Genomic DNA, 14936 nt, shown 5'->3' with positions numbered 1-14936 from the left:
TGATCGTCCCGCTCTTCCAGGCGGAACGGAGCCGGGGCAAACCTTCAGGCACCGCGCGGGCAGCCCCTCAGGGTCTGAGAGAGGTGGCGGTGGGCCGCCTGGGCCGCGTCCCGAGATGGCGGCGGGCGGCGATGGCGGCGCGCTGGGCTGCGGGCTGTCCATGGAGCGAGTCCGCGCCCTCACCGAGCTGTCCGAGCTGGAGGCCGCTTACAGCCGGCTGTGCGAGGAGGAGGTGCGGGCCGGGCCGTGTGAAGCGCTGAGATGGCGTCTCAGCCCTGCCGGCTGACAGCGTCCGTCAGTTGGGAGCGGGTCTGGGCTGGTGTGTGGGGAAGGCTGAGCCGCGGAGGGGAGTCGGGTGAGCTTAGCTTAAGGCTTGCAGGCCTGTCCGGGAAACGTCACTCAGCCGTCGCGGCATGTTAACACGAGAGCGTAGGGCTGATGTCAGCGTTATCCAGCCCTGAGGGCAGCTGTGCCTCTGCCGTTGTGTTTCAGAGCGCCGTGCAGCAGGAGCTGGACGCCCTCCTGGAGCAGCAGGGCACCATCGAGGGCAAAATGGTGGCCCTGCAGCGTATGGGGTGAGTGGTGCTGCTGCTGTGCTGGAGGGACACGTGGATGTTCTCAGGAAAACCCAATCCCTATGACTGGAACAGTGTCCCAATGCTCCCTGAGCTCCAGTAGCTTGCAGCTATGCCCACTGCCAGGGAGAGCTGTTCCATGCCCACTGATCTCTGGGCAGAACCTTTCCTTACCCCCACCTGACCCTCTCCTTACACAGCTCCACGCTGTTTCCTTGTGCCTTGTCACTGTCACAGAGAGCAGAATTCAGCACTGCCTCTCTTCTCCTCACAAGGAGCTGTAAGCCACCATAGGCTATGAGGGGCTGCAGCTGCCTTGAAGCCTTACCTCTGCTTTGGGCGGATCAGACCCAGAGCCCTCAGCAACTCCTCACACACCATGCCCTCCAGACCCTTCTCCATCTCGTAGCCTTCCTTCGGATGCTCTTTAATAGCTTTATGTCCTTACATCATGTTGCCCAAACACAACACACACACACATAGAGTGTTCAAGGTGTGGCAGCATCAACACAGAGCAAAGCTTCTGTCAGTTACACTGTGGGAAATTAACGCGGGACAGTTCCTTCTATAATCACAACCTGTTTTTCTTGTGTTCACTCTACGTGTACTTTTTTGTTCAGCCCCAACCTGCAGCTCATTGAGGGGGATGCCCAGCAGCTGGCAGGAATGATCACCTTCACATGTAACCTGGCTGAGAATGTCAGCAGCAAAGTCCGGCAGCTGGATCTGGCCAAGGTACCTGCACTGCTCTTCTTTATTTTAGAGCTACCTAGTTTTGTTAGGTTATAGGATCTTGCTGAGTTCCTGAGTATTGCAGGTTACAAGAATAATGTTAGGATTTCCCATATAGCAGCTGCTTCTTCAGCATATTTTTGCAGATTATGGTGAATGAGTTGAGTTTAGCCTCAACTAGTTAGCACAACGTTATTAGCTCTTGCAGTGCTGAGGACAGTGGAGGTGATTGTTGTCACCTGAGATTGGCCAGGAATCCAGGCTGTCTTACTGTAGAGATGAACTCAGAGGCTTCAGATCCCAGCAGCCTGCACAATTGTGTCAGTGCCTCTTGTCTTTGCCTGTTAAAGTGGAGTATGCTCTGTGAGCTCAATCTGAGCTCGTGTGGGCAAATGCTTCTCTTCTATCAGATTCACTGGACCTACAACCCTTTTGAGGTTTCTGCTTATGTAGCTGCTCATTGTGTAGAGGAGCATCATTTTGGTCTGTTTCTTCAGACTTTTTCCTCCAGGTGCTGTCTTCTGTCTTTTCCTAATTCTCTTTCCCTTATCCAGCCTGCAGCAGCAAGCCTTACCAGTTGACTTTCTTGCAGAATCGACTCTATCAGGCCATTCAGAGAGCTGACGACATACTAGACCTAAAGTTCTGCATGGATGGAGTTCAAACAGCCCTGCGAAATGAAGATTATGAACAAGCAGCAGCTCATATCCATCGCTATCTGTCTCTGGACAAATCAGTGATTGAGCTCAGTCGTCAAGGCAAAGAAGGTAAGGACTGTTCATGAGGAGAAGCTGATAAGGCACCTTTCAATTAGATAATTAGAGGCTAAGTGATTCTTTATGACAGATAGTCCCAGCCCAGTGGACAAAGAAGAACATTGAATGTTTGCCAAAAATCTTAGAATGGGATACAGAAACGGACATCAAAATCTTTGAAGTGTAGTCATGTTTGAATTATCATTAATTGAAGAAGCGTTCCTGGCACAAGGTTTTAATAGCTGGCTGGGTAAAGGACAAAACGTACAGGGCAAAAGAAGTGAGGGAGAAGATTGTCAGAAGGAACACTTGCAGTATTGCAGTGTGATACTGAGAGAAACAACTGGACACAAATGAACAAATTGCCCAATCCCTAAAATAAATTTCCAGTTGATTTGTTCACATTCTCCTTGTGAGACAGGAGTCCTGTTAGTTGGGTGTACTTCAGACTTACCTTTCTTTGCTGTGGCCCACAGAGGGATGCTGGTATACCTTCTGCCTTCTCATCTTTGAGCTGCACAACCTTAGTCTCTCTGTCAGGAGAATAAATAGTCCTTTGTGAGGTGGGAATAGTGCGATGTTACTTCTCTGTTTCTTCTCTTGCCTTTCAACAGGGGGCATAATTGATGCCAACCTGAAGCTCTTGCAGGAATCAGAGCAACGCCTGAAGACAATTGTCACAGAGAAATTTGACACAGCTATGAAGCAGGGAGACCTGCCCCAGGTGGAACGATTCTTCAAGATCTTTCCTCTGCTAGGCTTACATGAAGAGGGGCTGAGCAAGTTCTCAGAGTACCTCTGCAAGCAGGTAACACATTCTGTGAAACATACAGTGCTGGGGGAAAGCAAAATCCAGTCTCTAGGGTCTTGTCTCTGGTGTGTTAATTTTTGAAATTAGTATTGGCCCTCAGTTCAGCTCTTTCCCTACTTTTTGCACCAAGGCACCAATCCTGGTGTTTGAATACATAGCCCACTAGCTGTTTTGTTTTTCTGTTTGTGTCTTTGCATTTGCTGAAAGCTCATACAGCAGAGCCTGGAAAGAGAAGATCAAGTTTCTGCCTCTCCTTGATCCTTGAGTTTTCCACAACAGAGGAAAACAATCTGGGGGAACAGCAGCAACAGTAACTCTTGCAATGGGAATGCTAGCAGAAACACTGCACTCGATAGCACAGGGAACAAGGGTCTAGGCTATGGGATGAGCAATATCTTTGAGTGCTGACTGAACCTGGTGTCATGCAGGTGGCCAAGAAAGCAGAGGAGAACCTGCAGCTGGTGATGGGAACAGACATGAGTGACCGTCGAGCTGCTGTCATCTTTGCAGATACCTTGACACTCCTCTTTGAAGGTAGTCTTCTCCCTCTTCTCTTTGCCAGTGGATTAAAGATAGTTTATGATGAGATTGTTCATCAACTTAAATGTTTTTTTAATTCGAGCTCCAGGCCGTAAAATGCCCTTTGAGCTATGGGACCATCATGGAAGAAGGATGCAGACACAGATAGCAGACTTCTTTCCAGCCACGAGAGAGCATTAGAATAAGCAAGCTTTCCTCTGTACAGCTTGTGCAGGCATAGTGGAATTGCAAAGGATTTTTTTGCTCCCTCCAGGAATCAGTCTCTTTCGGTTTTCTGCATCCTCAAAACAAATGGGTGTTCCCTAAAGGATTTTTCAGGCACACAGCTCTCCAGACAAACAAATCAGATCTCTTAAAGTTGAGCATCTCTCAATGCCTCCAGGCCTGGCTCTTCAAGGAGGACCATGGCAGCTTGAAGGGAGAGAGAGGAATATGAATGCTCAGTGGGGATGTTGCCAAAGGCAGTAATTGAGATCCCATGATGATTAACCCGCCTTCTCTATTGTATCTGTTCTAATTCCAGGCTGCAGCACTGCCAAGTCACTCTCAGCCTGGCACCTGTGCTACTATTGAAGGCCCTTAGAGCTACTGGGGCTTTCTTGGCAGTAGTGATAGAAGAGGGGGAGTGTTGCTATCTCTTGGAGCAGAGAGCATGTGAGAAGAAAGCAGTCTTAGAGAGATACCTTCTTGATGATGAGCTTTTTCTCCAAAGAGCTTCTGCCTTCACTGATGTTTGCCCTCTTGCTCCACCTGACAAAAAAAGAGCAGAGCTTTCTGTAGGCTCATTTTCCTTGCATTATTCTTCTCCCATAGCCTGGTGCTGAAAGCTGTGATTGTGTTTGGATGATCCCTCTGGGATTAGCCTGCATGGCTTCCTTCTGCGAAAGCTTCATTCTTTCGTTTCTTGCATATTTGTATCTTGCTGGTTGGAGGGCAGCTGACCTATGGCAGGAGCTCTTTAGGAGGAGAGATGGCTTCACCCCCAGAAAACTTACACCATAGCCCTGCAATAAACAGGAGAGAAACCAGAAGGTGTTGCAGGCAGAGAGAAGGTGCTGTGATTCAAGGGGTGGTGATGACAGGCCTCCAGTAAATCACTGGAGAGTAGCTGGCCTGTTTATCTGGAGAGCGAATGATCCCCTGTCTGAGGACCTGAATAGCTCTGCTTTGGGTCTATGCTGGATGAGAACTCCCTGTGGCTCTCTTGCTCCTGAGAGAACCAGATCCATCTTGTTGCTTCCTCTCTGCCTGCAGGGATTGCTCGTGTTGTAGAGACCCACCAGCCCATCGTGGAAACCTACTATGGGCCGGGGAGGCTGTACACCCTCATCAAGCACCTGCAAGGAGAGTGCGATCAGCAGGTGGAGAAAGTGGTGGAGAAGTTTGTCAAAGAGAGGGACTATCACAGACAGGTAAGTGGGGTGCGATTCTGCCTAGCACAGCCAGACACAGCTTCCATCCAGCTCTGCAGGAGTACAAGTGCTGCAGTGGTGGCAAAGTTTGACCTTGTGTGTTGAGAGAAACGCTGCTTAACTCCCTAGTTGCACTGATGGCTGAAGCAGTCCAGCTTGCAGCTGTCCTTTTTGTTGCAGAGGATTCATTGTGAGCATGATGAATGAACCCTGAACACAAAGATCTTTTCTGTGCAGATCTGTAGAATGTTTTCAGTACACCCTTCTCAGTCTTATTCCTGCTCCTGTGTGTTTGATGGAGGTCTGCTGTGGTCATCTCATAGTTACACACCCTGGTGCGTCTATTGGAGTTCCCATGCCATAGCTCCTCCTGGCAAGATGAGCTCTGTCTCAGAGGAAGAGGTGAATTGATGCAATTCCCAGAGCGCTTCCTGCAGTGCAGTTATGTTTGCCCTCCTTGGGCAAGCAACTCCTTAGGCTATAGCATGAAAAGAACTCCCAAGTTGTCAGCAGAAGTGTTGATGACTTCCCATTTTTGTGATTGCAGTTCCAGCAAGTTCAAAACAGCATGATGAGAAGTTCTTCTGCAGAGAAGATTGAACCGAGGTACAAACAAAACTTCTTTTTACTCTGATCTTCCAGTCTTGATCTGTCATTAATGCTACTTAGCATTTAGATAGCTCTTCCAGAGGCTTTGCACCTACTAAAGCCTAGCATCCAATTGTTAGGTGCCCTTCACTGCCCTTAAAAGACAGCTTCTATGGTGGTGCTTTACTTTGCTTTCTCTTTATTTTAAATCTTGGCCTTGCATGTTGCTGGAGGCCTGGGAGTACCACTGCCCATGAAGGGCAGAGGCTTTATTTGGCTCTTCTCACTGCTTTTTAATGGTGAGAGTGCAGTCCTTGGAGCCCGTGAAATGGAGCAGTTCCCTGGGTGGATCATTTGTGTCAGATTCCAGAATAAATCTTTGGATCCTATTAATTCTGTACTGCTGCTGCAGTGACTATAACAGCAGTGTCTTGCTAATAAACTGAAGCGCTCTCAATCTCTGCCCTTTTCTGTCTTGAGTGTTTGCATAGCTTTTAAATAAGGCCATTTGGAAGTGCCATCTGGCATTGCATGATTTCTAACCATGCCTTGAAAGAAAAGCAATGTTTGTTGAACAAGATATGTCTGTGAGCCTGCACGACCACTCATTTCAGTGATTATTTAGTGATCTGCTCACTGTTTGAGTAAATGTGGACGCATCCCCTTTCTGAGCTTTTGTTTTTCATCCATAAAATAAGCATAATGTTTTCTTGTCCCACTTGTTTGTTGGGAGGCTTTGAGCAGTATGTGCAAAGTGCTTTCGTGCACATTAATAAAAAAGCTGCTGATGTGACAGTGTTTTTTTCATAGCTCTCTCACATCTGAACACTACATTCTGCATTGTCGTGTGCTTCTTTGGTTTCACATTTCCTGGGCTATTCAGCCTGAACAGATCTTTCAGCATTTTCAGAAGAACACGTGACTCTGGAGATGACAGGGACCAGGCATTTCTAACAGCAGGGCTCACAGAATGATAGCAAAACTGAGGCAGGAAGGGACTGATGAAAGTCTCAGGTCTGTCCTCCCACTTAAAACAGGGCTGATTTTGAAGTTGTATCAGGCTGTTCAGAGCCTTGTGACGATTTTCATGTGGTTGCTCTCACATCCATGAGGGAAAAACAAAGAATGTTCTCTAATAATTTTCTCAGGACATTTTGATTGTCATGTGAGATGGCAGCATGCAGTCTGCTTTAAAGTGGTTAGCAGATGCGAACCTAGTGCCTACACGAGGCTGGGCACAGAGCAGGGAAATGCTGCTGCTGCTAGGGCAGACTCAGCCTGGAAACCTGCTGTAAGGACAGCTGCTGTTGGCCTGCTTTGCTGCAGGGTGACTGACAAGATGAGCCGCTGAGACATTCCATCTTGGCAGCGCTTGTCTGCTTCTCAGCATAACCTGTCTCCATTTAATTCAGCTGAGGTAGTGAGTTGTCAGGGCAAGAAGGAACCCTCCATGCAAACAAGCTCCCCAAATGTATTTCAAAGCAGGGTTGGTATTATTTGCACGTACCAGTTATTCTGCTGAGCTCTGCCATTTGGTAGCGCAAATGGAAATTGGCAGTATTGATCTTGTAGTAAAACAGCAGAGAACTCACTGCTTAACTGAGCTAAATGAGTGCCCTCCTTTTGTAGACCTGCTGCCTTGACTCTGGTTATGTCCCTTGCAGGGAACTTGACCCGATTTTAACAGAGGTCACCCTGATGAATGCCCGCAGTGAGCTCTACTTGAGGTTCATCAAGAGACGAATAGTAGCTGATTTTGAGGTGGGAGACTCCATGGCCTCTGAGGAAGTAAAGCAAGGTAATATCTTGAATACCAATGTTTGCAGGCTCTCTGTTCCTCACAGCTGTCCAGAGTTTAGATGTATCCAAGTTACTATCAGAGCACTGACACCAGCTCAGCAGAAGTACTTTGAAAGCACTCTGTAGAAGATAAACCAACTTTTGGAATGTCTGCAGAGCATAATAAATGAGGTTTCCAAAGAAAGGGAGAGCCCACTGGTCACTGAAGGCACTACAGCAGACACCACAGAGAGAACAGGCTTAGGGTTTTGGTATGCACAGAGCTCTGAATGTCACATATGTCACCTGCAAAAGTCAGCTCAGCTCTTTTGGCTCCACAGTTGAGGCCTGTGGTTTACTCCAGGTTGAGCTTTGCAGGTGTATGCCTACTAGGCAGGCAGCAAGGGGATTAGGTGGGACTGTTTTCTGTCTCATGGCTGATAGTTCTTTTCTGTGTTCTGTAGAGCACCAAAAATACCTGGACAAACTCCTCAACAACTGTCTGCTGAGCTGCACCATGCAAGAACTCATTGGCTACTACATCACCATGGAGCAATATTTCATGAGGGAGACTGTCAACAAGGTAGAGCTCAGACTCCTTGCCATAGCCGTGCCACTGGCTGAGACTTACAGAGTCTTCTGCTGAACACTCCTAGAGAGAGAGATTGGTACGCAGCAGCAGGACTGCAGTGATTGTCTGCAGGGAATGTCTCTCGTTTCCCTTGGCCTTGAAAAGCTCCAAACATACCCTGTGTATGGGAAGTGTCTACTTCTGTGCTTTGGCAGGGCTAGTAGCCAGTCCCACCTTCTGGGCACTCTCTCCTTGGCCAAATGTAGCTGCTGACTCTGGTCACATCCCTCCATTAGCCTCACACTGCTCTCCTCCCTCCCTCTGCTTACACAGCTGTAGTGGCTGCAGAGCCAAAGCTGTACCAGGAGGTTATGAAGCAACTGCTCCAAGCATAGCTTGTGAGATAGGTTTGTGTTGAAGGTCATGCTGGCAATGCAAAGTGCATTGTTTCTGCCTGCCACTTCTGTGAGCCTGCAGATACTGATGCTTAGTTATTGGCTTTGAAGAGCAACTTCTGTTCCACAGAGGAACTTTTCAGATGTGGTGTGGAGGTGAGGGGCTTGAGTGATCAGATTTTCCAAGTCTACAGGCTACTGAAAACTAGGGTGAGTGATGCCAGCCCACAGATGGCTCAGTCCAGCTCAGGGTGAAAAAAGAAAGCTGTTAGCATTCCACAGTTTGGTCTCACAGCGCTGCTCTAGGAGGACACAACTGAGCTCAGGGCACTGAGACAGGCTGTTCTTTGCAGGCTGTTGCCATGGATAGCTATGAGAAGGGCCAGCTCACCTCCAGCATGGTGGATGATGTGTTTTATATAGTGAAGAAGTGCATTGGGCGTGCTCTATCCAGTTCCAATATAGACTGTCTCTGTGCCATGATCAACCACTCTACCACCGAACTGGAGTCTGACTTCAGGTAATGAAAACACATCAGATTCATCATATCTTACTTTTCCCTCATGTTCTGCAAACAGTGTTTGCTGGCAGATGGTCTTCCTTGTGTTCTGACCTTTGATCCTTTGCTTTGTCATCTCTGGAGATGTAGTAGGAGGCAGCATCAGGCATACTTTTCTCACAGTAGCAGCTGCAGGATAATCATAAAAGAGAAACAGGAATCTCATGGCCCAAAATCCCTGTGACTGTCACCATGTGGTAGTACTGGGGTGCACAGTTGTGCGCTGGGTTGCCCACAAGCCTGCTTAGTTCTGTTGTGATTTGAACAACTTCAGGGTGATGCTGCAGAAATTTACCTACTGCTGTTTCTCTTCCCACCGTGGGAGTGGAGAGCTGTGGCTGAAGACAGGAGATAACTGCAGGAAGGATTTTGTTTTTATGTCAGCCTTTCATCTTGTATTCTGTCAGGAGATACCTGCAGCCCTTCCTTGTACCTACGAAATTCTACTTTTTCAGGCCACGGCTCAGCCAAACTGCTGTCCCTTGACACAGTGCACAGCGCTGTTGTTTTCTTGCAGTATACTTGCTGAGTATGTTCTGCTTGCCCCATAGGGAGGTTCTGTGCAACAAACTGAAGCAGGGCTTTCCAGCAACGACCTTCCAGGACTTTCAGAGAGGTGTAACCAGTGCCGTGAACATCATGCACAGCAGTCTGCAGCAGGGCAAGTTTGATACAAAGGGCATCGAAAGCACAGATGAGGCCAAACAGTCCTTTCTGGTGAGTTTGGTGGCTGTCCTGGTATCAGAGTTGGGGTAAGGGCAAAGACAGCGGGGAACTTTCAGGAATGGCAGTGGTGCAATGATCTGTAGATAGCTCTGCCTGGATCTGCTTTCTCCTTTCAGCCAGCTCTACAAAGACAGCAGGAGAGACCGAATGCTTTCATTTCATTAAACTCTTGGTTACAGGTACCTTGATGCAAAGTGCTTCAAATGTCAGTTCTCCCACCAGAACTCCTCCTTCACCTGTCAGCTTGCCTCATTTCCCTGTCTGCACAAACCTCAGATAGTTCTGACAGTTAGTTTGGCTTCAGCAGGTAGAGAACAGTCTGTTCAGTGAAGAACAGACATTCATCTGGCAGGAGGGGTGCCGATTTCTCCTGCTTATGTGTGCGTGCCTTCCCTGTTTGTCTGGATGTACTGTGTATAAACCATCACCTTCAGCTGCTCACGGATGGTTGTTCTTTGTGACAGTCACATAAGGGAGAAAAGAAGCTGTGGGTACATGCATTCTTCCATCATATTTGAGGCTTTGCTGCAATGTCATGAACAAAACGAGGAGAAAGAGATGTGGACTAAAGTGACTCGACCTTTCTGCCAACAGTGGGAAATTCCAATGAATTCCACTTTGGGTTTTTTTCTTTCCCAGGTGACTTTAAACAACGTGGAAGTCTGCAGTGAAAACATCATGACCCTGAAGAAGACTTTAGAGGTATGCTCTACATTGTTTACTGTTTATTTTTTTCCTATAATCAAACATGTAATATCCTCCCTTGTAGGGTCAAAGAAGTCATCTGGACTTTGCTTTGCCAAAATTCCTGACATCTGCCCTCCAACCTTAGGAAAACAGTGCAGAACTGTCAGAGTTCAGTAGCATCAGTGGCGTACCTTGGTCTAACTGGAAATACTAGTTCCTTCAGGTTGACCAGTAAAATAAAACTATTTGATTGTGGGTCCCTAGTGCTGGGTGATATTGCCTCTGGCTTCCTTTCTTGCTGTTCTCTCCCCTGCTGAAGTCAGCAGCTTCAGCATGGGCAAGAGTTTGGTGTCTGCCTTTGCCTGCACATATGCTGGTGGGCAGCCAGAGCTTGACAGTGCACAGGGATGGAGGCAGCCCGAGTTATTAATTTGCAGCATGGTGGATCTCTTTCTTGCAGAGCGACTGCGCCAAACTGCTTAGCCAAGGCTTTGGGGGTGAACAAGCACAAGCCAAGATTGATAGCTGCCTCTCTGACATGGCTGATGTCTCAAACAAGTTCCGTGACCTCCTGCAGGTGAGCATCATACTGTGTTACTGCTGACCCCCAGCACTGGGGGGAATCATTTCAGCCCAAGGCCTGGGCCTTGTCAGGCTCTAGGGGTGCTGGATAAAGAGTATGGGAGGAAACAAACAATCAGTTTCAAAGCATGCAAACAGATCCAGCCCATTTGCACAGCTGCGCCAGTTGTGAGCTGTATAAAAAAAACACTGGAAGCAGCTGCAGAGCCAGAAGGAACGTCACTCCTTTTGTCTTCACTCAGCACGAAGTAGTTGGTCCAGAATTTTCAGGAAAAGGAATATTAATAGCATTTCCCTCTCCTCCATTCTCCCTTGTGGCTCAGCATGTCATCACGTTAGCCAGAACCCCACCAAGTAGTGCTGAAGAAGGAGATTTGGTCGAGAGGCAGCTGTTCTTCTCCCAGGTTTCTCCTCCTTTCCATCCCCAATAGGGGCAGAAGGCTCTCTGGCTAAAGCCAATGTCTCCTGAGTCATGGCTGGGGCCTACTGCCCCAAAGTTTCACAGTGGCCACTGACAGGGAGGGGTGCAAAAAAGCCTGACGCCTCCACAATAAAGAAACCAAGCAAAAGAGAATATTTTTAGCCAGGTTTGCCACTGACTTTGTACTTCACAGCAGGCCCAGACCGTTTCTTGCTTGGCTTTGTAGTTCACTGTAGGCAGATGCCTTCAAATCAGTATTGCAAGCGAATTCTCATGAGGCTTGTGGTCAGCACTGAAACCAAGCAGCTCATGAATAAAGAGTAAAACTCTCCAGTTTAGTGGTAGTGCAGTATTAAAACTGGCTGCAGAACAACCAAGAGGCTGAGCAGCAAGCTTCTGCGCTGAGTCACACGCATTGAATTTGCCTTGGAAAAGGGCAATTGCCAGCAGGGCCTGCTCATACATGGCAATTTTAGTTAAAAACCTTAATCAAATGCCAGGTAGGATTGGTACCCAAGTAGTTTCATGCTGGGTGAGCTTTCTTGACATCTTGCTGAGCCCAATAGGGGTGTCTGGCAGGAGGGGGCTTTCAGAGAAGTCTAGCATCAGAGCGGACAGAACAGCCTTTGCTGACAGCCTGCTGCTCAGGGGAGATGGCGTATGCTGGGGCTATGATTAATTCAGGGAACTAGCTGTGGTTACAGCTTTTATCCTCCTTTTAGCTTCTCCTACTGAGCTAAGTTGCGCTGTAGGTGGGAGGCAGCAGTTGAGTCCAACTGCAGCATCCTCCAGGCTGGAACTGCATGGAAAGCTGGTGTTTGCCTCCTCCCCTGCCCTGGTGGGATGGGAACTGAACACCTCTCCCCTCAGGACCCTTCTGTAGCAGTGTGGGCAGGGCTGAGGCAGCACAAGCCTTTCAGATCAGGCTGCGTGTCAGCACAGTGCCAGCATCTGGACCAGTGTTCTTTCCTTTCTTGTCACTGTGGTGTCCTTGTAGCCATTTGGCACCAGAAGGGCCTGGGTCCAGCTCTAGGATTTCTTGGTTTAGTTTAGTTGTGGAAGGCTATGGGTCAGTTTCTCCACCTCACAGGAGGATGAAAGCAGCAACAATGCAGCTGTGCTGTAGAGTGTTGTTGGGCTTAACTGTGCTCAACTGCCCTCCTGTCCTCTTCTTGTCCCCCTCAGGAAGGTGTCAATGACCTGAACAACACAGCCATCAAACCTCAGGTGAAGCCATGGATCAACCTATTCCTCTCCATCTCCCACAGCATCGAGGAGGTAAGGCTCATGGTTGTCTGCTTCTAGCTGTACTTCTCTGCTCTCATTCCTCTCAGTTCTCTGCTGTTTTCTCATCACAGAGAAACACTGAAGTAGCCAAAAGATGATCAGCATCCCAGCCGGAAAAGACTATTTGGCTTCAGAGAAATTTGAGAAAACAAAAGGAATGTAGTTCTGTTCTGGAAGGGACGTCCCTCCCTCCCTTCTTTACAGCATGCCATGTAAACTACCTTTTTTTTTTTTCCTTTTTCAACATCAGGAAGAATTCAGTGACTATGAAGCTAATGATCCCTGGGTCCAGCAGTTCATTGTCCACCTGGAGCAGCAGATGACAGAGTTCAAGGTGAGAGAAAGGGAAGGGATGTGGCAGCCTGCCAGGCTTCAGCCAGACCTCAGTCAGGCACCTTCCAACCCTTGCCCTGCTCAGTGGAACAGAGGACAGATGTCCTCAGATTGCTTGCAGGGCTCTTACAGACTCCCATTTTCTGTGGCATTCAGAGGCTGTTTGCAGGCCCTGCATCCCTGCTTCACTTTTGCTGGTTATGTCCACTTACTGAGAGTGTAAATAACAATGGTTATTTACATTTTATAATACATTATATTAATATATAATATATATTAATATTATAATACATTATAAAATATGGGAAAGCTGTCCTAGGCTGGGGTTATGCGGTCTGGTGTTGAGTTGTTCCTGATGAGAGTGACACAGATTTCTGCTTCTAGGCTGGACTGTCACCAGCAATTTATGATAACCTTACTGGCCTCATGACCAGCCTCATAGCCACGGAACTGGAGAAAGTGCTTCTCAAATCCAGCTTTAACAGGGTGAGTGAAACACTGCTCCCTTCTCCATAGCATGGTTGGCTGTGGCTACTCCATAAAATCCTTGTTATCCTCCAAGGAATGAGGCAGAGCAGAGGAAGATGCTACCCTCAAGAATGCCCTGCCACTGCCAGTGACCAGCTCAGGGAGATCTTGCATTTGTGCATGCAGGACTAAAGCATATCAGGAAGTTAACAGTGCTTCCTTGGTCCTTGCAGCTTGGTGGTCTGCAGTTTGACAAGGAGCTGAGGTCTCTCATAGCCTACCTCACCACGGTCACCACCTGGACTATCCGCGACAAATTTGCACGTCTTTCCCAAATAGCCACCATCCTCAATCTGGAAAGGGTAAGCTGGATATGCTTTTAGAGTTACTGGGCTCATCCAGGTGTTGTCACAGATGTGGAGTAGAGAGAAACTGGAAAACCTGCCTGTAATACTATAATGTGATGAAAAACAGTAATGACAGCAGGGCAGCAGAATCCCACAGTGCAACAAGTGAAGATATGCCTAAATACAGTAGCACAGTGGATACAGAAACAAAGGAAAAAAGCTGCTTAACCGTTAGAAAGCCTCAGCTAAGTAGAAAGATAGCTTTGTCTCCACTGACAACCCTTAAATAAGATCTGGAAGGGGGTGGATCCTGACTCCATCCCTTTCAGTCACTCAGGTATATTGCTTGCACCTGAGCTTCCCTGGGTTGGCCCTGCCTTCCCACCAGGTGCTCCATCACTGGTTGAAACTGTGACTTAGCATTTGTTACACTGCCCCATACCTGCTGGGTGTTTCTGAGCAGGAAATCCTGCCCATGTCTGACACGTCTATCATCACCACAGCCAAAGTTTGAGCTCACCGTGAAGGCAGCTGGTGCTGTTTCCTGCAGCTTTCCTCTTTCTGCAGGTGACAGAGATCCTGGATTACTGGGGCCCCAACTCGGGCCCGCTCACCTGGCGCCTCACTCCTGCAGAGGTCCGGCGGGTGTTGGCTCTCCGAAAGGATTTCCGTGATGAGGACATCAAGAGGCTGCGCCTGTAGTTCTCTGCACCCTGAAGGAGGTAACAGCAGGAACACTGCGGCCCTGGTGCTGGCCTAAATCCCCCTGGGATTTAGTGGTGCTGGTGCTGGCTGTTGGGTCATTTGGGTTTGGGCTGATGGCCTCCCAGGACAGGAGGAGAAGAGCCTCTGTCCTTTTGCAGGACAAGAAATTAGGCAGCAGAGGACTCTGTCACATTGAGAGCAGCATGACACGTGCTAGGTGAATGGACAGGGTTGTGCTCGTGCATTGCTCCTTTCATTCTGTTTCCCTGTGTGACCACAGAAGATCCAGGAAATTCAGGGCTGTTGTGGAATGTTTTCATTAAGGATCTGCACAGATTGCTCTGCCTGTGCCCCCGTGTTGGTGTTTGCCCTGCTTTCTGCAGGGAGGCCCCAGCCACGTTCCTTCTGTGCTGCTCATTAGTGGGTCAGCTCTCTCCCTGGTGGTGGTGGGGACTGTGCAGTAGAAGAAGCAGCCTGCTGTGAGGCAGGCATGGTGGTGGGGGCAGGGTGCTTGGAAAATCACCAGCAGGCCTCTCGAGGAAGGAGGGTCACGGCCCTGCTGGCTCTGTACAGATACTCTATAAATAAACTGCGCCTGGCTGAGCAGCGACCTTGGGCTGTGTGTGTGTGCCTGGAGGGAGCTGGAGCAATGGGAGATGAGCT

The 14936-nt window shown here is 48.5% G+C and overlaps 1 protein-coding gene across 3 annotated transcripts; it reads left to right on the top strand.

The window, feature by feature from the left end:
* The first annotated feature begins 67 nt into the window (after positions 1-67).
* Positions 68-14883, top strand: COG4 (component of oligomeric golgi complex 4). 3 transcript variants are annotated; one of them, XM_090149729.1, is made up of 19 exons: positions 68-232; positions 1196-1310; positions 1900-2074; positions 2677-2870; positions 3302-3407; positions 4668-4825; positions 5373-5431; positions 7078-7211; positions 7657-7775; positions 8512-8678; positions 9269-9434; positions 10083-10145; positions 10591-10707; positions 12319-12411; positions 12671-12754; positions 13138-13239; positions 13455-13583; positions 14136-14290; positions 14432-14883. In XM_090149729.1, the coding sequence occupies exons 1-18, from the start codon at positions 132-134 to the stop codon at positions 14268-14270; spliced, it is 2217 nt and encodes a 738-aa protein (XP_090005855.1). In that variant the 5' UTR covers positions 68-131; the 3' UTR covers positions 14271-14290; positions 14432-14883. The 3 variants fall into 3 exon arrangements, with proteins under 3 accessions (XP_090005855.1, XP_090005853.1, XP_031471302.2); XM_031615442.2 differs by adding an exon at positions 493-575 and having other exon boundaries at positions 71-232; positions 14136-14883; XM_090149727.1 differs by having other exon boundaries at positions 14136-14883.
* Positions 14884-14936: the final 53 nt, after the last annotated feature.

Source organism: Phasianus colchicus, chromosome 13, assembly GCF_987193195.1.
Source record: "Phasianus colchicus chromosome 13, bPhaCol1.hap1.1, whole genome shotgun sequence".
In the NCBI taxonomy this organism is placed as follows: domain Eukaryota; kingdom Metazoa; phylum Chordata; class Aves; order Galliformes; family Phasianidae; genus Phasianus; species Phasianus colchicus.
This window is presented reverse-complemented; position numbering and strand designations above follow the sequence as displayed.

What these genes read in the sequence shown, in the direction of transcription:
- COG4 (XM_031615442.2), top strand. Translation starts at nt 116, where the DNA reads ATGGCGGCGGGCGGCGATGGCGGCGCGCTGGGCTGCGGGCTGTCCATG. An exon ending in CAGTCGTCAAGGCAAAGAAG is followed by an intron (nt 2,075 to 2,676) that starts GTAAGGACTGTT and finishes GCCTTTCAACAG; the next exon opens with GGGGCATAATTGATGCCAAC. An exon ending in TCTCCCACAGCATCGAGGAG is followed by an intron (nt 12,412 to 12,670) that starts GTAAGGCTCATG and finishes TTTCAACATCAG; the next exon opens with GAAGAATTCAGTGACTATGA.